At 41.3% G+C, this 27,290-nt stretch overlaps 2 protein-coding genes and 1 non-coding gene across 4 annotated transcripts; 2 read left to right on the forward strand and 1 right to left on the reverse strand.

Moving 5' to 3' along the window:
* The first annotated feature begins 1,465 nt into the window (after positions 1-1,465).
* LOC131462857 (P2Y purinoceptor 14) lies at positions 1,466-6,498 on the forward strand. Of its 2 annotated transcripts, XM_058634391.1 has the most exons (3): positions 1,466-1,586; positions 4,482-4,797; positions 4,891-6,498. In XM_058634391.1, exons 2-3 carry the CDS (start codon positions 4,484-4,486, stop codon positions 5,519-5,521), a joined length of 945 nt encoding a protein of 314 aa, XP_058490374.1. In that variant the 5' UTR covers positions 1,466-1,586; positions 4,482-4,483; the 3' UTR covers positions 5,522-6,498. The 2 variants fall into 2 exon arrangements, with proteins under 2 accessions (XP_058490374.1, XP_058490373.1); XM_058634390.1 differs by having other exon boundaries at positions 4,482-6,498.
* A 3,607-nt stretch (positions 6,499-10,105) lies between these two features.
* Positions 10,106-14,290, forward strand: LOC131462272 (P2Y purinoceptor 14-like). Its single transcript, XM_058633327.1, has 3 exons — positions 10,106-10,164; positions 12,458-12,760; positions 13,126-14,290. The coding sequence occupies exons 1-3, from the start codon at positions 10,106-10,108 to the stop codon at positions 13,805-13,807; spliced, it is 1,044 nt and encodes a 347-aa protein (XP_058489310.1). The 3' UTR covers positions 13,808-14,290.
* An 8,555-nt stretch (positions 14,291-22,845) lies between these two features.
* On the reverse strand, positions 22,846-22,937 carry trnar-ucu (transfer RNA arginine (anticodon UCU)). The gene is given in 2 exon segments: positions 22,846-22,881; positions 22,901-22,937. It is a non-coding gene; the product is annotated as a tRNA-Arg (tRNA).
* Positions 22,938-27,290: the final 4,353 nt, after the last annotated feature.

Consider the following 27,290-nt stretch of genomic DNA (forward strand, 5'->3'; position numbering starts at 1 on the left):
TGTAAACCTTTAAGATCATCCGTAACCTTCATTCATAAATCCCATTCTCTCTGGTTTAAATGTAAATGCTTTTACAGCGTCATCTTTAAGTGGAAGTGATAAATAAAACATGACAAACAGCAGCCACAGTAGCGAGGGCGGCACAGCTCAGCAGGGCTGTGTCCAGCAGCTGTGCAGATGTTGTTTCAGCACAGAAGAACAGAGATGCTCCACTTCCTCCTCTCTTGTCAGAAATCTTCCTCTTCCTTCAGTGGATTCCACTTCCTGCCATTCTCCTCCACACCCACACCCACACACAAACACACACACACACACACACACAGGATTGTGCAGCTATCTTTCTCATCACTCACGTTGAGCCTAAACTAGGGGTCTGCAACCTGCGGCTTTAGAGCCACCTGTGGCTCTTCAGGCCCTCTGCAGTGGCTCCTAGTCATAGTGTTTTAATATTTTGTGCATCACATCCAAAGTTCTAAAATTTCATAAATGCAACAAACTATCGTTCTTTTGTACAGTATATCTGTATAAAAATGTGTGTTATTATCTTCATTTTGTGGGTCAAATAGGTTCAGATTAAAACAGATGACATGTATTTTGGTGGAGATGGGACAAAAATGGCTCTTTTCATCCTAGAGGTTGCAGACAACTGACCTAGACCTTAACTATCAACGAGTTGATGCCTAACCCTAACCTTAAATTCCTTTCAGAATGATCTCAAACTGACGAAATGATGGATGCAGTAGTGGACCAACAACTCCAGTGAGCGAAAAAGTGCTGATTTTCTCTGACTTTGGTGACTCATACTTCCTGTTGGAAAGCATCCAACAATGAGTAAAAGTGCTGAACATATTACATATTGTGAAGATAACGCAGACTTAAGTTGACAGAGCTTTCACAGCAGTGACTGTGTCAGATCCTCAAACAACCTGAAAAAAATCTGAACTCTCTTTAAATAGAGTCAGAGAGGAAGAAAGTGTGAGAGAGGGGAGGGGCAATGATGCTTAAAAATGTAAAGAACAAAGTGAGACCACAAGTCTGAAATACATCCTGTTATCTGATGAGAGACAAACAGTCTGCAGTGGACGGACAGGTGGATATGCATCCATCCATCCTTTCATCCGTCCATCAGTTTCTCTCACTTTTCCAGTCAGCTCATGGTGACACCGTGTAAGTTTTCCATCTCTTCCTGAGAGATCCTGTGGTATTCCCAGGACAGATATGGGACATGTCACCACAGCTTGTCTCCATCACATGGTCTTCATCACAAGAAAAACCCGCCTCCTCACTGCAGCTCTACTTCACACATCTCGTCTTCCTGTCTTTCCCTCAGTCACTCATTTGAAAACTGTTCTCAGAACTGTGTTCCCTACAAACTGACATGATCACACAGAGAGACACTGTGGACACGATGGACTATAGCATGTCAGCACAGCATGAGTGAGAGGGAGGGAGAGAGAGAGAGAGAGAGAGAGAGAGGGGAAGTGAAGCCTTCAGGCTTTAAACTGCCCCTTGACTCCACTCACATCCGATTAGAGGTCCAGAGGACGACTGCATGGAAACAGAGTGAACATCTTCTTGTTAATGTGGTGAGTAAACTCTCTTCTTTATGTCACTTTAACTTATCTTAAATGTGTCAGTGAAGGCCAAGTGGTTCATGTTCAACTGTCACGGTGAAAGGGAAACCAGAGAAGTTACTGAGAAATGAACAGTCAAATACAAATTCATTTATTTAGATTGTACTTCTCCAAATATGGTTGAATACAGAACAGTCAATTTCAGTAATTTTAAGCACATGCTACAGTATCATTCAATTATTATTATTATTATTATAGAATGACATGAACATTGTGACAAAAAGATTTTGAAGGTTTTTATGAAGTAAACATTAAGTATGTGATGAAACACTGTGATATTTAATAACACAGGAGGGAATGTTAATGAGTTAATCCATTAGTTATATCACAAATAAATGAATACATTCACATTCTATCTGTTAAATTGACACATTAATCTGAAAATAAAATACTACTAATAATATACCCACTTTCTTTTGCCTGAAACAAAGGCAAAGTGAAAACTACAAAACTGCTAGCAGTGTTATAATATATCAAAGTACAGATACTTTGTTACTGTACTTGAGTAAACAATTCACATATCTATACTTTATTTATATTTCTAGCAACTTTTACTGCTGTTCTAGTCTCAATGAGTCACTCATGTTTCAACAAGTGTCTTGCTTAAGGACACAGACTAGCTTAGCCAGGAATTGAACCCACAACTTTCCGGGTAAAAAACAACTCACCCTAACACTGAGCCACCATGGCTCAATCCTAACTCCTCACTTTTTCAATACTTTTACTTCTAAAACTTAAGAACATTTTATACCAGAAACCATGACTTTTGATATAAGTACAATGAATGTCATATGCTTTAAGACTTTTATTGAAGTAATATTATAAAAAAGTGACTTCAACTTCTGCCAAAGTCATTTTCTGGTAAGATACTTGTACATTTACTCAAGTATCTATCAGTCTCAATAAGTATCCTTTGACACTCTAAATTGACCGTAGGTGTGAGTGTGAGAGTGGATGGTTGTTTGTCTCTATGTGTCCCTGTGATGGAGTGGCGCCCTGTCCAGGGTGTACCCCGCCTTTAGCCCTATGTCAGCTGGGAATGGCACCAGCAACCCCCATGACCCTCATGTAGAGGATAAAGTGGTAGAAGATGAGTGAGTGAATGAGTGACATGCTGTTCAAGGGACAAAGAAATCATGACAGACATGCAACTAAAGCCCTAAACTGGCCTTAAGATATATCCACACTGCTCTGATTTCATTTTAAAAATGTTAATGCAGCTGTGCGTGCTGTTTACAGATAACCTGAAATTCCTTGTCACTGGTTGTGTTTACTGGTATTTACAAATGCTCCAGAAACCACAGTCACATGACATGGATACTTGGATAGTTGTAAAAACAACTTTGTCTGTTGAGGTTCATACCATCCAAGTTCAGTTTTTAGCTGTATGTGTGTGTGTGTGTGTGTGTGTTACCTCCAACTCTTATCAGGAGCACTAGTCGTCATGGAGACCAACACCTGTTCCTACTGAGGCAGAACCTCACTTTTGAGGAACTGGTTATATTTGGGACTGATATTTGAATCGTGGTTAAGGTTCAGAGTTCACGATTAACTGGTAATATTTACACATTGCACAAAGCCGTGTGTGTGTGTAATCTGATGATGGTTTATATTATATCATATTATATTTATATATATATATATATATATTATACTCTGAGAAGCAGCTGAAGAATTTCTCTGTTTATAATCCCACAGTTGTTTTCCTGTTTACTCACAGCTCTTTCATGTGCAGTGTTATCATTTATCATTTTTCATGTATTGGACAGTTGAGCACTGCACCATGTAGTCTGGTTCAAACGACTGAGGAAACAGTTGACCGGCTCAGGATCAAGACAGGTTTAGGTCAGGGCGGAATGTGGAGGTGGGGGGGGGGAGAAAACAAAAACACTGCTCGGTGGTGTCCTCCTCTGTCACTGTAAATGTCCTGTTTGTCTAAGCATGGACGGTGGAGCCTAAGTGTGTGTTGGACAAGGATAAATCAGGCAGAAGGGAAGTATGCGTGTTTGGACAACGGGACAAAAAGGTCAACAGATGTTTTTTTTTTAGTGCACGTGCCTCACTGTAAACACAAGTCAGGAACAGAAAAGGCTCCTGCAGGGAAGTGACGGGGAATAATGAGCAGAGCACAACTCACAGGGACAAAGGGACTGCTTTATGGACGTGTGAGTGGATACTTAAGTTTTGCCACATATATACAGTATACAAACTCAGCACCAACTCACCATGAGGTCACCTGTCATTACTTCACCCCACAGAGTGGCAGAGAGGTATTGTTTTTAGTGGCTCTGTGAGTCTGTGTGTCTGTCTGTCTGTTTGTGTTTCCGAACTTGCACTTGCCAATATGACCAACAGAGGCTGCCAGAGGCTTGTTGCGTGAATGGGGTGAAGTTTGCCATCTCTGACTGCCTTGTTAAACTTGCTTTGAAGTCCCCAGGTTTGTATTGTGTTCAATGTCAATGTCAAGAAACCGTATTTGTATGACTGAGTTGGAGTCAGACCGTTAGCTCCTCCACTGCACGTCCACCTACACCTGCAACCATCCTGAAAACCGACCAGAGAAAACAGAGACTGAACTCCCATTAACTTTAGTTTGTATTTGCTCTGACAATACATTATGCCTAATTAAATTATTTGATTTCTGTATGTGATCATTATTTTTCAGTTTCCACTGCTTGTTCTTGGTATAAGATGTATTCACACTAATATCAGCCATGTTGGATTTTATAGTTAATGGTTGAATGCTTGTGGTTGTGGTACTGAGAGTTTTATTTATATCAAAACAAAAATAATATTTATACGACATGTCATGGATCTTTGAACGTGTCATCTGTTTTGTATTTCCAGGGATGGATTTCGTCAACTCCACCCCTCTGACCAGCAACCGATCAGACTTCAGCAGTGTCTTTACCCATCAGGTGCTGCCTCCGCTTTACTTTGTGATCTGTGTTGTGGGCCTGTGCCTGAATGGGGTTTCCGCCTGGATCTTCTTCAGAGTGCCCAGTGACTCCGGTCTGGTGGTCTACCTGAAGAACATGGTGGTGGCTGACCTCCTCATGCTCGCCACCTTCCCCTTCAAGCTGGCCACTCAGCTGGGTCTGGGAGGCTGGCGCCTCCATGTGGTCATCTGTCGCTACACTGCCGTGCTCTTCTACTCCTCCATGTATGTGGGTATCGTCTTCATGGGCCTCATCAGCCTTGAGCGCTATGTCAAGATTTTCCGTCACACCTCCTCGCCCTCCTCATCCTCCTGCAGGTCCAGGTTGGGTGGCGTGTCTGCACTGCACCTCCTGCAGAGTGTTGTGTTTGCTCGGGTGCTGGCGTTCCTCACCTGGAGCCTGCTCCTCCTCTGTGTGCTGCCCAACGTTGTGCTGACCAGCCAACCAGCCAATGAGGAGAACTCCCGCCACTGCATGAACCTCAAGACACCACTAGGTAAGCAGTGGCACAAGTGGTCTACATTCTTCAATGTGTCCCTGTTCTGGGTGACACTGGTGGTCCTTGCCTTCTGCTACACCTCCATCGCCCACAGGGTTTACCAGTCGTACCGCCGCGTGAGGCGCAACAACAGCGACGTCTGCCGCAAATCCAACCGCAGCATCTTCAGCATCCTGGTGGTGTTCTTTGTCTGCTTTGTGCCGTACCATGTCTGCCGACTGCCATACACCCTAAGCCAGATGTCAGGATCGAGCTTCACTTGGTACACTCGCTTCCTGCTGTTTCAGCTGAAGGAGGGGACACTCTTCCTGTCTGCCCTCAACGTCTGCCTCGACCCCATAATCTACGTCCTGATGTGTCGTACGTTCAGGGAGTCACTGCTGAAGAAACTGCCGGGGGGAGAGAGGAGGCCATCCCTGACCACTGGCCACAGTCTGAGCAACATTTAGGAGAGAGGAGACAAGAAACAAGAGAGGAGGAAGTCCTTGACCACCACCTAGGGTCTCAGCAACATTTAGGAGAGAAGAGACAAGGAAATTCAAGTTTTTTTTTAACCACAGTCATTGCTTATGTCTTCGTCCTTTTACGAAGTGTAGACATTCAGACTTTGGGCTGACAGTGATTTCTTACTGTGGAGAGGAGAAGTCAGCAGTGAATGTTTCAAAAGTCGTACAGGAAGTTGTCAGGAAGTTAATTTCATCGTTTATCTGACTCACATTCACCAAAAACACATAAGAACACCATCAAGTGCCATATCTGCATCATTCACAAAAAATGTGGAAAATGTATACACATATAATGTTTAATTTTGTTTATATTGTTTAGATGTTTACTGTGCAAGGGGGTGTGGCGGTGTTTTATTTATTGAAACAATGAAAATAGGAGGAAAATAAAAGTTAAAAGGGAGGCTGATGCCAAAGTCTGACCTTTGCTGATGTGGAAGTGAAAGTGGACAGTGATGACTGCGCATCAAACCTGTGGTGTCCACTTCTTCTCCTGCCTCATGCCGCTGTAGTAGCCATTTTCTGCAGCCAGCTGGTTTGGTTTTGTGGCTGTGAGAGATCACATGATTTGCTTTTGTCTCCACAGCTTCAGGCTTAAATGACGCACCGAACAGGCAAGATTTTGCAGAATAATCAACCTTGATTTTTACCTGGACTAGAGACCTCACATGAAAATGAACAAGTTTAGTGCAGAGCCACACATTTATCATGACATCATGACATAATGGCTGCTCCCTCCCGGCAAAAAAAGGTTTAACTGCAACTGCTTTTTAAAGCAAATGGCACATCTAGTAGAATGTCAAGTTTGATTGTTGGGCTAAATCTCCTCTAAAAATAAAAACTTACCACAGTCATATTGTTTGGTGCTTCATCTCCACACAGGTCCAGTGTGTAGAATTTAAGGGGACTGTATGAAAAAACAGTGGACAAATCAAACACTGGCCCAGTGTCATCAGTTATATATATTTTGTATTTTGACAAAATCAGGGAAGAAGCTTTTGTTTTTTAGCCGTTGAAGTTGTACAGTAGAGTTTATGCAAAGAAAAAAATGTTTTGTTTCTATTTTAAATCAAATTAATTGAACCTCAGATTCCTCCTCCGATTGAAGAGGATTAATGTGGATTTCGTCCAGGCCTGACCAGCTCTTTACTCTGGCAGGGATCCTGGACGGGGGCCTGGGAATACAATTTTTGGTCCACATGTGTTTTGTGGATTTGGAGAAGGCGTTTGGCCGGGTTGTCAGGGATGTTCTGTGGAAGGTGCTCTGGGGGAATTGGGTGAGGGGGTCACTTCTTAGGATCATCCAATCTCTGTACACCCAAAGCAAGAGTTGTGTCAGGACAGTCGTCAGTAAGTCTGATTTGTTTTTCTGGTGAGTGTTGACCTTCGCCAGGGCGGTCCCTTGTCCCAATCCTGTTTGTGACATTCATGAACACAGCCATGGTGAGGAGGGGTTGCAATACAATCTCGAGGGGGAGCGAGATTGTGTTCGCTCTGCCGCACCATTGCGACTAAAATGGAACGCAGCCAAAAGGCATCTAATGGTGGATCTTCATTCCTACCCTCACCTATGGTCATGAGCGACGGGTTGTGACTGAAAGAACTAGACCGTGGGTAGAAGCAGATGAAATGGGCTTTCTCAGATGGGTTTAGAGTGAGAAACTCAGCCATCCGGAACTCGGAGTAGAGCTGCTGCTCCTTTGTGTTGAAAGGAGCCTGTTGAGGTGGTTTGGGCACCTGGTAAAGACGCCACCGGGGCTGAGGTGTTCCTAGAATCTCAAACTGGGAGCTAGACCATCATCCAACCAGGTGGATGATGTGAAAGGGAAGTCTGGAGCTCTCTGCTAGAGCTGTTACACCCACTACCCAATATCAGATAAGTAGATAAACCTAATCCAGATAGATACAGAATTTGCTCATTTATTGGATATCCTACATTGCCTAGTGGTGGTCACAGTGTGCAAGTACACCCCTGTTTATCTACACTTGCACATTGTTGCCACTGGATGGCAGTGGACACACAAATCTACTAACAAGTTATAAGAAGGAACTTTAAAATGGGCCGTGTATATCAGTTATTCTCAGTCCATCGCAGGGCCACACACACATAGAGACAAACAACCATTCACTCTCACGCTCACACTTATGGTCAATTTAGGGTTTCCAATTTACCTAATCCCCACATTGCATGTTTTTGGAGGAAGCCGGAGAACCCGGAGGCCCTTGTTCCAACCGGGGCTCGCACCCGGGTCTTCTCGCTGCAAGACAAGAGTGCTAACCACTAAACCGCCGTGTGGCCCGCAAGTAAAGTCATAAGTTGGAAATACGACTCAAATAAAAAACAATTACAACAAAGGTATAGGCAGAGGACTCGAAACACATGTCCTCTCTCGCATTTCTCAAGCAATAATACTCTTGCAGTTGTTATAAGTTTTATGTTATATTTTTTAAATGGCTGCATTTAAGATATTTTAAATTGGAGTTGGGATATGGTTTTGTAAGCACTGAAATGTCTACTGTTATTGATCAAATAAACTGAATGGTAGATATGAAGTTATACATTCAGTTTCGAGGCTCGTTTAAGGAAGCCTTCTGGGTCCACACTACTGTGGTTTTTGTATGAAAGATAAAGCTATATCTAATTTGGGACACCGAGAGAACACAGGCGCACACAGTTCCACTGATGTTATTCACATGAAAACTTTGTGTTTGGTTTTGACTTGCAAAACCACTTCATGGTTATCATAACCACGTCACTGGTGTCATTGCTCAGCAGGAGGAAGTCAAAATGTTTTTTTCCCATCACAGATTCAGACTGCCAGACATGCAGAAAGGTAAGTGTCACAGTCGATAATTATTTAAAGTATAAGGCCGAATAATTCAAGGAAAAAATCTAATTCATTTCTGAAAGATATTGATTTATGGTATCATATTTTTAAAGTCATTTAAAACATGATTGAGAATTATGTCATCAAAATATTAACTAATCTAATGCAGGAAAGACAACTTAAAGATGTCTCTAGCATATTATTGCATGTTTTAAACTGACATAGGAGTGACATAGTGGTATTGTTTGTGTTTGTTTACTCAACACAACAGTGTAAAAATACAGTTAAAGCGTCAGGAGTAACAATAGGTTTTACGGTGCTAATCTCTTCATTAAAAGTTTCTTTAATTGTTTTAGTTTAAGGTTCAGGAAAAGAAATGTACTGTCACAAGTCTTCAGGTCGTTTTAAATGATTAATATTTATAAGAAGAGGTAACTATAACCAGTCGACTTCTTTTGTACATTATTTGATCGTTGATCCAAAGTTGGGAACTAGAGGACACTTCAGGCTTTATGTTGAGAAACCCAGAGCCCGACATGAAATGACGCAAACGCAGGAATGTGACGGAGAGTTTTTGTAAGTTGTTTAGTTTGGTTTTGTTGTTTTTGAAACACCCAGATAGACACACACATATTGGTAGACACATACCTCCAGTGGGTTTTGAACTCACGATGTTTTGAGGAGTGATGCGACGTCCTTGTCCAGTCCACTGGACTATCTTCAGCGATTCTCCCGACAGGGACAGAGGATCACATGAAATACGTTCATTGATAAAGGATCAAACAGTTTGTCCTCGTAATTATTAAACTATCACATTTTGGTGTGATTTTGGACGACATACTAAACCATGACATTTTTGTAAGCGTCTGACTCCAGATCAGGAGGTTGTGTGTCCAAAATGGACTCAGTTGTTCATATTGCAAGCAAGTGCAGAAGCACACACACACACACACACACACAGACATTGTTACCAAAAACAATACTTCACTCCCACTCTGTGGGGTGTAGTAATAAAAAATTAAAATAAGAAGCTCAACAAGGCTCTACAAAAATCATACACTGACCATCAAAGGAAAATCCCTCTGAAGAATCCAAATAAGAGGCTCTGAAGTGGCCATATCTGCACTAATCTAAACACGAGAAGAAGTTACAGGAATCACAGGCTTCATCTGCTCAGGGAGGCCTTGGGAGAAGTCAGAGGCTGATCCACTGAGGACTAACTGTGTGTCAAATAAAATGAAGTAGCTCCATAGAGCGCTGCAGGATGACACACATTTGATGGACTTTCTACAATCTACAAATCATAATCTGCGTGTGGATTTGCAGAGATCAGAGGCCGACACAAACAAGAAGCACCGTCCTATAAACAAAACCGAGCAGGAAAACTGACAAACACAAACGACCATCTGTGATCTTAATAATAATAATAATAATCTTTAATTATCAAAAGCTGCATACTTATCTACATAAATTAGAGGCAGACTTTGAATTACCTAGGAAGCCAACAGTTCCTGATGTTCATGATGGAGGTTCAATCTAGCTGATAACAGCTAAAAAAAAAACATTCATTATTTTTGCTCCGGAAATGGAGAAGACCTTCATTTCCTGTTTGTAACTCAGACCACTGAAGAAGATTGTAAACATTTGATAAGTTTGTCTTGCTGGAACATGCACTGTAGACTTACCCACATGTGAACTAAAGATGGTTAAAGGAGTGCATCGTCAGCCATCTGTAGTCTGCATCTTCACCACAGAGATGAGGTATGTTGACGCATGGATCCACAACAACGTCAGCACTGATAAAAAAATGCTTTATCTGGCATAACTGTGGCTGAATTGTGACCTGAATTTTGAAAGGGAATCTCCCTGTGTGTCCTGAAGTATTGATTGTATTGACTGGGAAATGTCTTTTCACTTATTTCTTGGTGCACATTTTCCTCTTCTTCTTCTTCTGGTGGGGGTGTAATTAGCAGGTGGCAAACAACCCACCCAGTGTGGACAGAAGATTTGGCAGGCAAAAAAAGGTGTGTATATATAATCATTTTCTTGTTATTAAACCAGTAATTCTAGAGTATTTCATTAAATGCTTCTGTACTAAGTCTTCTGACCAATCTAAAGTTCTAACCACAACTTCTATATTAAGTATGATACACACTGGGGCTATACACACACACACATATATATATATATATATATATATATATACATATATATGTATATATATATATATATATATGCTAAATATATACATATGTATACATACATATATATCTATATATATATATATATATGTATACGTATGTATACACTACCGGTCAAAAGTTTTAGAACACCCCAATTTTTCCAGTTTTTTATTGAAAATTATGCATTTTAATGTCTCATTGTACTCTGAAATGAAAGCATAGAACAAATAAACAATTGAGGTCACAAAAGAAATAATGGAATCAATTTATAAACCAAAATGTATTCTATATTTTGACTCATCAAAGTAGCCACCTTTGGCAGATATAACAGCTGAACACACTCGTGGCATTCTTTCTACAATGGAAATCGAATATTCTGCTGAAAGTTCTTCCCAACTCTGTTGCAGAAGTTCCCATAAATGTGTGGGACTTGTAGGTTGCTTTGCTTTCACTCTTCTGTCCAGTTCATCCCAAACCAGCTCGATGGGGCTTAAGTCTGGAGACTGTGCTGGCCACTCCATGTTTTCAAGCTTACCATCTTGTTCTTTTTTCCTGAGGTAGTTCTGGCATAGCTTGGACGTATGTTTTGGGTCATTATCTTGCTGTAGGATGAACCCCTGACCAACTAGGCGCATACCAGAGGGTACTGCATGGCGCTGCAGAATGCTGTGGTAGCCGTTTTGCTTCAGGGTGCCTCTCACTCTGTACAAGTCACCGACCCTCACCGACTTGTCTTTTGATTCTGTTGTGGCTTTGGGTATGCCAGACCTCTTCCTGTCAGAGTTTCTCACAGCTTCTGAGTGCGTTTTGATGGTGAAGGAAACTGTACTCACTTGACTGTAGACACCTTGACTTTCTTCGCAATTACTCTGTAGGAAAGCCCTACATTTTTAAGTGTTATGATGGTCTGTCTCTCTTCCATTGTTAATTGCCTTTTTCTTGCCATTTTTATGGTAACACACTACTTTCTATAGTACAATACTGTTCAAATGATGCTCACAAGGTTATGGTACCACAGTGTGTTCCAACACTTTTATGCAGACAGATGGGGTTGTAAGTAATAAAGAAAAGTTGGAACACCTGTAGGAATTGGTAGCACCAACTTTCAAGGCTTGATCAACCTCCATTGCTGCAGAACAGCTCTAAGTTGTTAACCCGTTTCTTGTTCCCTGAAAAAGGCCATTCTGAAATGTATATTATTTTTCAGTTTTGGGTAACCTTACAATTTTTTTTTAACCTAGCAGTTCAGAAGGGGTGCCCACTTACCTTTGTACCATTTCAAGCTATTCATTGGACTTGAATGGCTTGAATTTCAATAAAAACTGGAAAAATTGGGGTGTTCTAAAACTTTTGACCGGTAGTGTATATTCAGCAGTTTATTCACCACGCATACTCAAAAGTGTGAGAAAAGTTGAACAGCAACAAAAGTTGTTTTTTTTACATTGCTGTATTGGAACCTGTTAAGTTAGTAATGCTATGTTGTCTATGTTGTTAAATAAAATCACAAAGTTTTTGAGCGTGTGCTTCATCATGACTCTGTCCAGCTGGGCTCACGTCTGTGGCTAACTTGTGTCTATTTTAGTTTAAACGCTTTTAACCACGGGTTTTGTGCCACTTCCATTTTTCCACAGCTGAGCACTAACCAATTCTCGTCTCTTCAAACATCTATCACCAGAGAAATAAGGGACGCTAGAGGGGTTGGACTTATCTTGTCCCTCAACCAGTCCTCAGGTTCAAGATGAACATTACAAACTCCACACACTGCGACAAGGTCAATACTGTGGCCCACATCCTCTTCATCGTCTTCTACTCTCTGCTGTTTCTGGTGAATCTCACAGATGAACAAATTCCTCTCTGTCCCTCTGTCTCAGCAAAGTTGACTCTACCCTTCCTTGTGTCACCCTGTCTTTGTTTTCTGTGCAGGTGGGTTTGCTCCTAAATGGCATCACACTTAACTTTTACTTCTGCAGAGCCCGGCAGCACAAAACCAGCAGTGTGACTGTATACCTGAAGAACCTGGCAGCTGCTGACTTCCTGATCAGCCTCTGTCTTCCCCTACGTATCTTGAACCATGCCAGCATCTCCAACTGGGTCTACTGCAGCTTTGGTTCTCCAGTGTTTTACCTCAACATGTATGCCAGCATCCTGTTCATGGGCTACATCGCGGCTAACAGGTCAGTTAGACCACTGAGGGCGGGGTCACAGCAGCCTGGTCATGGCACATTCTGCTAACTTATTTCAATTGTAATATCCTGTGTCTCATGTGTAAACAGAACGCAACCACAAGTGAAATAGAGACAGTTGACATGTGAAACCACATTGAAACCTGTCAACATCTAAAATCAACTTTCTTTTTGCCCCAACTGGCAGACTTTTGGAAACGGAGATTGAGTCAACTACAAATATATATGCCCTGTCATGGTCTTGGTGTCGGGTCTTGGTGTCGGGTCTGGCTAATGTGGTTTTGACTACAACACTATGTGTTGAGTGAACAGTTTTTTATATGAATCACATGTTGACATTTTCCTCTCGTCCCCAGATATCTAAAGATCGTCAATCCTCGGGGGACTCTTGTCTTTCGGACCGTACGAGCTGCTCACGTTACCTCCACAGTAACCTGGGTTATCCTCATTGCCATGATGAGTGCCTACACCCTGTTGTCATTGCTCACCAAGGAAGAAGGCAGTTCTGACCCTGTCGGAATGAGCTGCGATGTCCTGCAGAGCAAACCACTCAGACTTTTCTACAAAACCATCCATATCATTTGTGCCACTATCTTCCTGCTCGTCCTCCTCTCCCTAGTCTTCTTCTACTATAGCACCTCCCGCATGCTGTCACTGGCACAGCAGAGACAGCCAGCCTCCTCCAGCTCCAAGAAACTCACCAAGTCACGCAGGAACATGCTGGTACTGGTCAGTGTATTCTGCGTCTGCTTCATCCCTTACCACCTGGTCCGTCTCCCGTACGCCTTCCTGAGCAAGCAGTTCAAGTGTAACCTCTTCTTCTACCTGAAGGAGCTGACCATCATGGTGTCTGTTCTCAACATCTGCTTGGACCCACTCATCTACTTCATGTTCTGCAAGGCCTTCAGGACACAGCTGAGGGCGAGTAAGAGTTCGTTCAGGACCACACAGGACGTGACACAGGTGGGAAGAGTGGAGAGGAGGAGCAGTGCAGGGTGGATGACTGTCAGAATGAAGACCGACACTTGTGACCTGTGACTTGTGCTCTACAGTAAACAAATTCAGAGGGTAAGGGTTAACACTTACGGAAGCGCATTGCATTCATTTGAAGAAAAAAAAACTCCGGTTTTTCTGAGTGATTAATTTTTTGGTTTGTTTTTTCTTTATAATTTGTTTTCCTGTTTTTCTGAGTAATTTTTTTTTTCTGTTTTTCGTTCTAATTTTTGTTGCTAATTTTTGTTGTTTCTGAGTAATTTTTTCCTGAATTATCGCAAACTCTCGCAAGAACCTCCAACCTGAAAGTGACTGATCGTCTCTTCTCGTCCACATAGCAAGCCTGAATGCATTTCAAATGCATCATCTTGAATCCGTGGAGTATGCCATATCTGTCCAACTGATCATGGAGAAACATTGCTATGTCTAACAGATTTGAATGAGCTTTCCTTCTGAACAACCGCAAAGTTCTCAGGTGCCTGCGTAAAGTCGACAAACTAATGGTAATACCATCTATGTGACTTAAGGACAGGACTATCTCCCAGTATCTTAAACCCAGATCAAATTAAAACTTGATTAAACTAAACAAGCTTTCCATGTTGTTATAAATCAAAAGTTTATTGCGTTTATTGTTTCAAATGCGCTCTAAACTAGCACAAAAAACAGAAAAAAATTACTCAATTACCAAAAAATAAATTACTCTGAAAAACAAACCAAAAAATAAATTACTCACAACAGACCAAAAAATAAATCACTCTGAAAAACAAACCAAAAATAAATTACTCACAACAGACCAAAAAATAAATTACTCTGAAAAACAGACCAAAAAATAAATTACTCAGAAGAACAGACCAAAAAATAAATTACTCAGAAGAACAGACCAAAAAATAAATTACTCTGAAAAACAGACCAAAAAATAAATTACTCAAAAAACAAGTGAATGCAATGCGCTTCCGTAAATCATAACCCTTACCCTTTTTTTTATTAATTAAAGGAATAGTTCTGGTTTTTGAAGTGTGGTTGACACAGTCAGCATTTAACACTTCTTTGCATCGAAAATCTGCCTGAGACAAGAAAGCACGGCTGCCAAGGAAAACACATTTAGGCAAAATCTATGCCAGCCTGTAAGTCTGTGATAAAGAATTCAGCTGAGGACAGTTTATTAATAGAAGTACAACAATTTGAACAGTTTAAAATGTATAGTATATATGTATTAGTGTATTAACACGGCACAGATCTTTGCCACAGGTGCACTTTTGGTAAGTTGCTGTGGGAATAAATAAATAAATATGTGTGTTTATAGATCACATCTTCAGGATTTTTATGATTAATTCTATATCGCATATTTTGTTTGCTACTTTTTGCTCAGGTGTGTTTATAATGTAGGTGAAAATGGAAATAATTGGTTGTGCTGAAAAAAAAGGATCTTAGACACTCCATATTGCAGATTCTTCTGTTTTAACATATAAAAAAGCAACAGCCTAATTGTTCTGTGTTCTAAGGGTTAATTATCAGCAAAACATGGACACATATTGATCACATGTACACATGTAACTCCTGCAGCCACTGTACAGTCAAGTCACCATGATTATTGTAAGACTGCACAGTGAGTATGGTCAGCTTGAAATAGCATCAACAGTTAGCTGCCTTCTCTCATGAAACACAAAGAACCTGGCACCACCTGTGAGGATGATGAACTTAGTATAAATCTATACGGCACTTGTAACCTGTAACAACACATAATGACTTGAAGTCTTAAAATTACACATCATTCTTTTTGCTGCTGTCTGACCCTGAGTATAGCACCAGACACCAGTGAGTCACTAGAGTTGACTATATTCAGTAGTGAGTCACTACTGACATCTAGTGTTAGAAAGGGTAACTGGGGGGTGAAATAGAATTTCCCTCTAATAGCAAGAGTGTTTTACGATATATTAAAATGATGTTAATCAGAAAAAATAAGGATGGGAAACTGGAAATAAAGACAATCTAAATATAATCGAAACAATTTGTAAACCATTCACCAGAGGAGGGAAGTAACAAAGTACAAATACTTTGTTGCTGCACTTAAGTAGATTTTAGAGTATTTATTTTTTTCTAAAAACTTTTAACTTTTTTTTAACTCCCTACATTTGAAGACACATTTCTGTCATTTCTACTCCTTACACTGTCAAAACTGCCTTGTGACTTTTTCAATCTCTGCGAATGACAACACAATGAAAAGACATGAAGTAGAGAGAGGTAAAGTCAACTGAGAGAAGGTGTCGAGTGAGTGTACAGCTATTGGACTTGTGGGAGCGACATGGAGGAAGAACGTGAACCAGGGCGCATTGCAGACGATAATGCACCAGGTTCTGAGAAGCAAGACATTAATATTTAAGAGAGCTATTTGATGCTGTTTGCGTCAAGAATGATTCATGGCGAATGGGTTGGGTCTTGTGCCAACCTTAAACCCACAAGCTATAGGACCTATGATTAGTTTCTGTTAAGTTATCATAAAAAAGCTATTATGTATCACTGATGGTAATTTTTCTTTTTTTAATTTTTTTATTTTAAAGTCTGTACTTTCTTATGTTTTCTTAAGTAAAGGAGTTGAATCAGTTCTTCTACTTTTACTGAGTTGTTTGTTGACACGGGTATGGGAGTACTTTAGCTTCCTCTGACATTCACTCTCCCATACCAAAATAGAGAAAATCAGTGTTTCCTGTGCTCACAGAGGTGCTGCTGCTTCATTTAGTACGTCTGTGTCACTCAGGTCAATCTGAACCATCGGGTTTCAAACTGATGGTGGCAGCTGAGACCTGCTTTCTTTCGCCTCTTATCAGGCTCTGACACAATCCTCATGCAACATAGACCCTAACAAACAACACCAACAATGTGTTTGGACACATTACACATAACATGTTTTACTTGGTTTTATTTGTGGTTGGAATCACAACCTAAGTGAGAAATGATGACTTCCCATCACAGTTGGCACAGCATTTTGGCTGTGGACACTTTGAAGGTCACACCTCCATGATGCCATGGTGCAAACACTGAGCCAGGGCAGGGGAAGTTTCCTGGTGGCACAGCACAAAGTATGGTTTAAAATGTTTAGCTTTGCGGATGAAGAGAATAAAAGAGTAAGTGACTCAGATAATCAGATTATGTCATTTAGAGTTGGTTTATTGGATATCACCCACAGACCATACAAAATATGACCGATATTGAATGAAAACCAAACCGATCTGAGACATGAACATACAGTACATCACTGTATTAGGGCAGGAAACCACTTTGGAGACATTTATTTGACATTTACTTTGTTTTTCTTTATAGTTTCTTCCATGTGCTGACATGGAGTGGGGCTGCAGCCAGCCACATAATTCAGACATCCTAGATTTAAGATGGAAAACACAATAAAACAGATATCAAAATAAATCAACTTTCTTTTTCACCACTGACAGCAACAGGAAATGGAAATATGCAACTACTGTGTGTACTAACAATAATGTGGCAACCTGGCCACAACTATGGCTCACTTACAGTGACAGCACCCATATTCAGGATGACAGGGTGGAGTTGGGGAACAAGGTGATTTGCTGTCGGTCACATGCAGCAGCCTCACCCTAAAGCATCCCCTGCTTTATGATGTTTATTTGACTGGACCATTAATCTACTAAAGTATCTTGTGCTGTATTTCAAAAAACCTGAAACTAGTGACGGCCAATGCGATATAGTTTTTTTTATAAATGGTTCATCTGTTTCTCTGGATCTCGGTGGCTCCTTGTGTTTTCTCATGGCACTGTTTTGGCCCAGCTCAACTCTCCCTAGACCTATTTAATAGGAAACATCTGCACTCTGTGTGTGTGTGTGTGTGTGTGTGTGTGTGATGCGTGTGCACACTCACCGTGCTCTTGGTGTTGCAATAAAAGACGCAACTCTAAAATTAGACCCTGTAGACTGATATTAGCTCATTTCCCACGTATGGAACCAAGCACACACACACACGCACTCACACACGCACACGCACACGTACACACACACACACACGTACACAAATTGAAGGTTATGTTGTGAGTCACTTGTGTTTTTTATGTTTGCCTGAGTCAGATATCAGTCCTCCCTCTCCATCAGTGACATCACTGGCTAATAATGTACGAATGTGCCTGTAACGTTTGGTGATATGATTTTTCATCAGTTTGCAACGGGTAACCCATGATGCTATAGGACAGTTCAGAATTCTGCTCAATACTGCAATCTCACCATGACCTTTTAGGGGCTCCGTAATAAACAGACAAATAATATAAAATAAAATAATAAATATTATTAATAAAGAAACTTATATTGCCTGACACTGACTATGTGCAAGTTCTTCATGCAACCACACTGCAAAGAAATTGGAACTACCCATTAAATATCACCATAGACGATGACAGAAGTATGTGGACACCATTCTCCAACACTGGTCCTATCCCAATAAAGACGTGACACCGCCCCCCAGTGGTCGAAGGAGCCTTGACCGTTGTCTGTTTCATAAGTAAACATTTTATAGCCAAATACATTCAATAACTTCCATGTCATGTAACCCATAGACTCCAACACAATGTCAGATTGTATTTCTCCTGCTGTGCTTCAGCGGGGCGAGTAGGTCATGTTCTGCCGGGGAGGTTGGCTTTCTTTAATCTCCAGTTCAGCTAAAGGACTTAAGTGGTTCGAGTGGTCGTCAAGTTGACGGTTAGATCGCACCTCCTGCTGCGTTGGCGCGCAACTATGCGTCTGCACGGTCGGAAAACAAACAAACTGTTTCCCAAAATACCAAATTGTTCCCTCTCTCCCCTTTTTTTATATTCTTTTCTCATCCTCTCTCTTTTTCTGTCCATATTAAGTCAGACTGGTCACTAAATGCCACCAGACGAGCCATTTATAGAGTGAGAGAGAGGAAGAGAGAGAGAGAGAGAGAGAGAGAGAGAGAGAGAGAGGGGTGGAGGTCATTTGGTGTCGTGGGAACAAAACTACAACCCTCCAACCACATCTGTCTCTCTCATACACACACACACATAGTCTTTACACTATGCTAAGCTAACCGGCCGCTGAATAAACGTGTGAACTAGTCCTTTAACAGCTTGAGATGATAACTACAGGAAGTTCTCCCTTCATTCATGACAGGGGAGACAGAGAGAGAGAGAGAGAAAGAGAGAGCGAGAGAGAGGTCGACTGTGAATCAGACATTTTTTAGCCTGAGAAATATTAAACGGCTCAGATGGAAAATAGTTGAGTGTGTTTGTCTGCAGTCGTCTGACCTTTCTGACCTTTCTGACCACAGAGAGAGAGAGACACACACACACACACACACACACACATATGCGCGCCACACTCATTACAGACCCCAGCTTTGCATTAATGCTGATCGATTATTGGATCTCCTTCAGTTTGAGGTGTAAGTGGCAGTAGTGGCATGTAGTAGTCAATTCCTTTATTTTACTGTCATAGTATTTACATTACATATTTCAGATTAATCAGATTAATCAGAGCCATATGTATAACAGGGATATAAGAAACATCATCATCATCAAGTGATGAATATATGACTGAAGGCCACACGGTTGGTGTAGTGGTTATAGCGCTTTTATACCTTTGCAGCAAGAAGACCCAAGGCCTTTCTGCATGGAGTTTGCATATTCTGCCCATGTGTGTGTGCGTGTGTGTGTGTTTTCTCTGGTTTTCCACAGTCCAAAAACAAGCAATATGGGGATTAAGCAAACTGGACACAGAGTGAATGGTCGTTTGGCCATGACCTTGAGCTGACCTGTCCAAGGTGTGACCCCACCTATGACTTTTTTTTTTCTTCCTACTGTTGCCCAGTGTTTGCTCACTGTGTGAACTGTTGGGCTTCTTCCTTTTCCTTGCCTTACCAAGAAAGACGACTTGTAACATTAGGCTGACTTGAGCCTGATTGGTCCGTGAAGCACTTTGTAACATTTTGTTAAGTGCTTGACAAATAGAGTTTATTAGGCCACTCCCACTTGACACATGTGCTGGTAATCACAACAATTAGCCTCCACCTGTTGGGAGGGACCAATCAATCAATAAAGAGTTATTTGACAGACCCATAGAAACAGAACATACCAGAAGAGAAAGGATTTCAAACAAGGTTTTTCTGTTTTAAGAGCAAACTGCTGCACCACTGCTGCACTGACGCCAACATTTTGCGTACGTGAGTTCACACTTGACATGAAATTCGATTGTTGTCTCCGCTCATGTCCATATTGATGAATCTCTACTGTGAAAATGACTGTACACAGTTTTCTGTCAAACATTTGTTTCTTTTCTTCAAAAGTTTCTTTTTATTTTTAAGAGTTTATGATGCCACATACACACCTCATGGACAAAATGACTCGCTGATGCCTTGCTGTGCACTGTTACGTCTCGTCCACCAGGGCGGCGACAGTGACCGCGTGAGAGAAGCCACCTGTGAGTCAGTGTGAGGTGACGTTTAGATGCCCACCTAAGTCGAACCATCACACGCCACCGCCTTGTTAGTGCGGAATTATGACACAGCTCTGTGATCATCACAACATTACACACACGTACACACACAGACACACACACGCATACGCTGTAATCTGCTCTGACATGATTACAAGCCACAAGGGGAATTTTTTTTTAAACCAGTCTAACCTTCTGAGCCAATCACTTTGCAGCTCACCTGTCTGCTAGGGTGACACACGGCCCTGTAATTACAGTCTCTGTGGTTACCAGGGTAACCAAGTCAGTCAGTACGTTTACATGCACAGTTGAATCGAGCTAAGGCCGTAGTCGGACTGAGTCAGGCAATGCGAGTATACACGCGGAGGATTAATTACCTCTGCAGGTGGCGCTGTATCTCTGTGACCTTGACCTTTACATCACAGAGAAAACAAGCGATGAATGGCAAGACGGATCGTGCTGTGGTTCTGAATGTTCTGTATATTGTCCAAAAGTGGGTCGTCTCCATAGCTTTCGATTTCACTGACGCCATCGTGTTGTTTGTTCCTTTCAGGCCACAGTACTACTACTTCAAAAATGTTAGTGCACATGCAGATCGTGAAGTCCGATTCCAGTGAGACTAAGTGTATACATGCAGGAGTAATCGGGCTATGAACCTCATAATCCAGGTATGTTAGTCTGACCAAGCTCAATTTTAGTGGGATTCACATGTTTACATGACATTAAGAAAACAGAATTACTACGACTAAAACTTAAAATAATAAATCACACTGTTGTCATCAGTAATGTAGTGTTTGTGTTTGAGACATAAGAGCAGCCAGTCACTGTCTCACAACTTCACTGTCATCAAATAGACTTAGAAACATTGGTAAGATGATAAGATGATTTTATTTATTGTGCTTTAGAAATAATTCAAACTACTTATGGCACAGTCATGCAAATGTGTGTATGACCTTTTCTAGCATAAACACTGACCTTGTCAGGACCAGTAGTCCTCATGGAGACCAAAAACCTGGTCCTAATGAGGCAGAACCTAAAAAATTGAAATAGTTAACTTTATAGCCAGGGGACCAGGTTAAAGTTAGGGTTAGACATTAACTGGTCATGGTTAAAGTTGGCTATAACACTTTCTTTTGGCTGTTCAAATGAATGGAAGTCAACGCCTTAAAAGGATAGCTGCATGAACCAATGTGTGTGTGTGTTGTATCTGCAGACTGAACCATTAGACATGAATAAAGACGTGAAAAACACACACAAAGATCACAAGTAATGAGACCTTGAAATAAGATCCTGACACACACACGCACACACACACACACACACACACACACACACACAGCAGTCAACATGCCTATGTTGTAAGAGCATTGCCAGGAAGCAGAAGTTGTGCTGACATGTCGGTAAGGAATTTCAACTCTCTCTCACACACATGCGCACGTGCGCACGCGCACACACACACACACATTCCACATCCATCAATTATTGTTCAATTAGCAGTCTGTTGTGTGACTATATTAACTTATTGGTTACTATGGTGACGGACAGGTTAATTTAGCTGAAGCTGCACAAACATCACAACACTGCATGTTCAGTGTGACAACAGCATGTGTGTGTGTGTGTGTGTGTAGCTCCTTGTCGCCACCAAGCAGAGCTGTGAACAAACCACACCCACAATTCATCCAGATCCTTCAGTGGACGTTGTCTGCCTACAACGCAGAATTGACCACACTTATCATTTTATTTTGTTACCCATAGTTCATTGTAAGAGAGAAATGACATACTGATGACTCAAGAAAGACTTGTGTGGAAACTCATTGGTGGGGGGTCACCATGTTAGGAATTGCAGTTGCATTATGTCATGGCACATAAGAGTACTTGTACTTAAGGGAGGACATTCTAAGTATGCTTGGGACTGATATCCGACACTTTGTCCATAAAGCTCAATTTAAAGCCGCCACTTTTGAATAACTCCTCCTTTTCTTCACCAGAAGTCACATCATGGTCCTGTGCACCACAGATCCATGTGGCAGGGAAATGTGCACGCCATGGGATGTGGTAATAAACAATGTAATCGCCAAATGAGTTGGTCATGGTGAATTTCCATTATTGCGTTATGACACTGCTGGTGGTCTATATACAAATAGTGAGCATATCTCGAAACTTCAGAGACAGACCTTAAACACACTGTCCATAAAGGTCATATCTGGTAGGATTCAAACCCTCCACTGTAGTTTCACTCATAGTCCAATGCTCCAATCCATTGACAACAGGGAGGCAGAGGACTGGCACAGTCTCGTCCACGCACTGTTTTCTGATGACCTGTGCAAGCTTTTGTTCCCAACAGATGCAATACTCACATGAACAGTACGGGGAAGTAAAGATGAGAAGTGAGTTGTCACACCAGTGTTGATGTAGGGCCATAAAATGTAGATGACGAATAGGTGAAGCTGTGACCTGAAAGGGAACCAGCTCCAGTCTGACTAAGCGTATAGATGCGGGAGTAAAGACTATGAATACCATTGTGCATAGTAGTATGTTAGCTTGATTTTAGTCGACATGACATTAAGGAAACCAAAGTCTATCTTTCACAAACAGACCAGGTTGTCCATAATGACCGACTCTGGTGGGACTCGAACCCACAACCTTTGAATATCCTCTTTTCATTGTTACTAGAAGTCCAATGCGCTGTCCATTGCGCCACAGAGCCACTGGTTGAATTCTAGTCCATCCACACCTGAATGGGCTCCAGGGCCACAGGAATGGGCAGAGCAGACGTAATACAACCATTATGTTTACATGAGCACATTTCCTTCAATCTCATTAAAATCCCTCTGATTAGAAATCACAACTTTCCCTGTTTACCTTGCTCGTAAAAATAGTAATCATATTACGAGGTGCATTTACATGCATCAAGCATTAAATCAGACTAAACCAGTTTGACATGTGATTGTTGGGAAACTGTAGTTTAAGAAGCTTCGCACTGCTGTTGCTGCTTGTCCTGATATTTGTCCCCTGCTTGTCCCCTCTCTGTGCACCGGTGATGTCTTTTTCTTTTCTTACATCGTGTCCTTCAAACAATTCTTTAGTTTCTTCCTCTGTTCTCTGAAATTAATCTACAGGCTCAGATGTTCACGCTGCTCCCATGTTCAAATTATGAAGGCCGATGCCTGTGCGTAAATGTGCACTGAACTAATGTAAAGTGCTTGTATGTCACCTGTGGTCTTGTCTCTAATTTCTGAATATGTGGCTGTGGATTATTATTATTGTTATATCCATCATTATATTTTTAACATTTTCTGTGCAAGAAATTTAACTGTAATTATGTAAAGGGATGCAATGAACAATTATTTTGATAGTATATGAGTACTTGTTTGGTCTGTAAAATGTCGTAAAATGTTGAAAAATTATGATTGTGTTTCCCAAACCTAAAAATTGTCAACAATTTGTCCACAAACCAAAATGATACAGTTTGAATGATTTATTGGTGATATGGAGCAAAGAAACCAGAAAATATTCACATTTAACAAGTTGAAAAATCATGAAAATGAGCGTACATTCACTTTTTTTTTTAAGTAAACATGTTTGATAAATGAGGCCAATCTCATTTAAGTTGGTGGTCCAACTGATGTGTTGCTTGTTTGAGTTTTCACTCCTTGGGGAAGCTGCCTCTTGGCAGAGGTCACTTCCTGTCAACTTCCTGGTCATGGAGACATCAGAGAGAAGGTCAGAGGTTGAGGGTGGACGCCCTTGGTGCTGCAGAGGACAGAGGAGGAAGAGGAAAAGAAGGACGATATTAAAGAGCGAAAGTTCCCTCTTTTCTTCTTTATCTACTGACTTATTGTTTTTCTCACTCCATCTCTTCTTTTTATTTCTTTTTCTCTTTTTTTCCCTTCATTCAAACACAAATCTGCCTCTTCTATGTTTTTTTTATTCTTCTTTTCCTCCTTTGTGATGTCTTGTTTCTTTCAGGTTTGTCTTCTCTCCATTATCTTGTCAGCTCTTGTTTTTTTTCCTTTCATCCTTGTCTCTCTTTCCTTCATCTCCTCAATTCCTCATATTTTCCTCTTTTTCATGGCTTCTCCTGTCAACCCTTCTCTTTTTTCTTAGTCCATGTTGAGAAATAATTCAGTTTTTTTGAAGAGGGGTCCACAGTCAGAAATGTTCCTTACACAGACAGACATTATGTTTTTCACTTTGTCTTTTTTTTCTAACGGCAAATTGAAGTTTGTGACACTTGGTAAACCTCCTACTCTAGCATGGATTTTACCAGTCAGATCATTGTTTCAAATTCTTTGTTTTAACTTCCCGCAGAAACACAAATTTACCAAACGAGGCAGGAGAAGATTCTCGACTTTAGTGCAGCAGAGTGAGTGGTTTACAAACTGAAAGAAACCCGAGTTTCCAGTGGGAAAAAGCTGTGCAATGGTGAGAAAAAGCAGATCATATATTTTTGGGGATGTGATTGACAGATGTAGAATAGATTGGATGAGCCTTTCCTTTTAAGTTAAGATTAGTTTCTCCAGGTGTCCCCACACCGTGTCAGTACCTCATACAAACACATTTAACAAAACTTCCCTTTAATCATCTGTTCAACTTTTCCTTTTCTTTCTATTCTGAATGAGTTTTCTCTTTTCTGTCTTCTTGTGTTATCTTTTCTAATCTTTCGTCTTTGTCTTCTTCTTCCTTTTCTCTACTTTAGTAAACGACTCAAAAACAGTCTCCCTTTTACTTTCTCTCTCGCTCACCATCTTCTCTCTCTCTCTCTCTCTCTCTCTCTCTCTCTCTCTCTCACTCTCTCTCTCTCTCTTGGCCGAGGCACTACTTGTGGTGTTGAGGCTCGCTCGTCCGATCATGATCCAGAGACCACAATTCAACCAACCTCTCTCTCCATCTCTCCCTCTCTCGCACACACACACACACCACATACCACAGCCGTAAGTGCCTCTTGGCAAAGATGTAGAAAGATTAGGACAACATGGCTTGGCCAAACCACTCTCTCTCCCTCTCTCGCTCTCTCTCTCCCCTGTAATCAGCAGCAGGGGTTGGGAAGCATCTCTTCTCCTCTGCTAATTAAAGACCATAAAACAAGAAGATTCTGACAAAATCCCAGAGAGGCTATGAGATGCTACCAACGGCAAAACATTAGGTGAGTGACAGGTGAGCTGTAAATTACAGCAGGCTATAAAAGGTGGTGGCCATTGCACGACTCACTGGTTGGTTCACAAAGTAAGAAACAGTGGGTGTGGAGAGGTTACCATGAGAAATACTCTGGCATTTTCAGAAAACATGAGTAAGCAGCTAAACTAAATCTTCCTCCTCCTCCTCTTCTTCTCCTCCTATAGTGTGTTCCAGTGGTCTTGGGCGTCACATCTGCAGAGGCGCACAGACAGGACAGGCATACCAGGCCCCAAAGAAAAAAGCCCCCTTCTGTTCGGTGAGAGGATCAGTGAGAAAACAGAACACACAGACCAACATGAGTCATGTCATAGACTGACCTGTGTGTGGCAGTAATGAGCCCCTCACCAGCAGCACATCCACTGTTTCTGGTCTGCAACAGTGTTAACACCCACCCAACAACTGTTTTTATTTGTGTGTGTGTGTTTAGGTTTAAGTTATTCATGTTTAAAAAGAAATGTTCCTGATGTTTGATATCACTCTAGGAGGGCTTAGGGCAGTGTTTCTCAGTCCTGGTCCTCTGGGATCGACTGCCCTGCATGTTTTAGAAGTTCCGTTGCTCCATCACACCCGATTCAAGTAAATTGGTTGTTATCTGTCTTCTGCAGAACTTGATGGCAACCTGATCATCTGAATAAGGTGTACAGGTGATGAGGGAGGGGAGTGATGGTGGTGAACTGAAGTGTGTTCTAGTTTCCACAGAGTTTCATGAGTCAGATAATGGTGATTAATGTTAATTTAAACCCATTTGGTAAACACTTTATACTAAATGGTCTGTATTGACATAGCACTTTTCTAGTCTTGATGTAATTCCCTTGATACAGAGACATCACATGGGGGCTTTTTAATTAACTTTAATAAGTGCATGCACAGCATATTGTAAACAACGTGTCACTAAAAAGCAAAACATGAAAATAGAAAAAGTTACCTTGGTGGCCGACAGTGTTGGGAAACGGGAATGTTGGAGTGGTTCTTTTACTCTTTAGGAAACTGTCTCTTTTCCCCTTACTCACAGATTTCAAAATAAAAGCACTTGCTGTAAATACCTAAAACAAAGAGAGTCTCATTCAGGTTCCAGCTAAGTATAAGATGTTTATAAAATTAAGATGTTAGTTGGGGATTGAACTCTCAACCTTGCCACTGAAGGCCAATCTGCTCTGCTATAAGACATGTGAGCTGTGTTCAGCTGATATCTATGAAAAAATCAACTCTGGATCACAATGTATTCACAAGTTTTTGGGTCCGGATTCTGTTCATTTTCCATAGATTCCATTTACATATGAAACATGCAGCTGGGGATTGTCTGAGTCAGACGTGTTTGCAATAGCAGAAGAATGTATGGAATGTCCAGGAGAAGGGCAACGTTGGTCCCAAGCTGCAGGATACAGGACACTCACCCGCTGGCTCGCTCGCTGTGAATTATATGGAGCTTTTCCTGCAACTCGTGCCATGTAAATGACTTCCCGTCATGTCATGTCGTCATGTGGCCATGTTTGTAGTCTTTCATGTAGACAGCAGTTTTCTCTTCGAGTAAATGACTTTCTATAAATGACTGAGGTTTTCTCTTTGCAGCTGCAGTGAGAAATGGACCAGTGACAGAGAAGCCACAGTTTGTGGAACCGAGGATTTGATGCCGCGACCACATGACAACATACCGTGTGGTAATGTGGTCTGAGAGCATGAGGCTTCAAAGACACTCCTGAATTAGAAAGCCAGTCTTCACCTGCAGCCTTAAGGTATCAGGAGCGATGACTCGTGTTACAGATTCAATGTGTCAGAGGCTTCTTTCTTTCTTTCTTTCTTTCTTTCTTTCTTTCTTTCTTCTTCTGCTTCTTTTTCTAATGTTAACATGAAGGTAACCTCCCGGGCCACCATGTCTCCACTG

This window comes from Solea solea, chromosome 7, assembly GCF_958295425.1.
Source record: "Solea solea chromosome 7, fSolSol10.1, whole genome shotgun sequence".
NCBI classification, from domain to species: domain Eukaryota; kingdom Metazoa; phylum Chordata; class Actinopteri; order Pleuronectiformes; family Soleidae; genus Solea; species Solea solea.

Excerpts from the sequence above, each read along its gene's own strand:
- LOC131462857 (XM_058634390.1), top strand. The coding sequence starts at position 4,484 with ATGGATTTCGTCAACTCCACCCCTCTGACCAGCAACCGATCAGACTTC.
- LOC131462272 (XM_058633327.1), top strand. The coding sequence starts at position 10,106 with ATGGTTAAAGGAGTGCATCGTCAGCCATCTGTAGTCTGCATCTTCACC. Across the intron at positions 10,165-12,457 it reads ATCTTCACCACAGAGATGAG|CAAAGTTGACTCTACCCTTC; the intron begins GTATGTTGACGC and ends CCTCTGTCTCAG. Across the intron at positions 12,761-13,125 it reads GGCTACATCGCGGCTAACAG|ATATCTAAAGATCGTCAATC; the intron begins GTCAGTTAGACC and ends TCTCGTCCCCAG.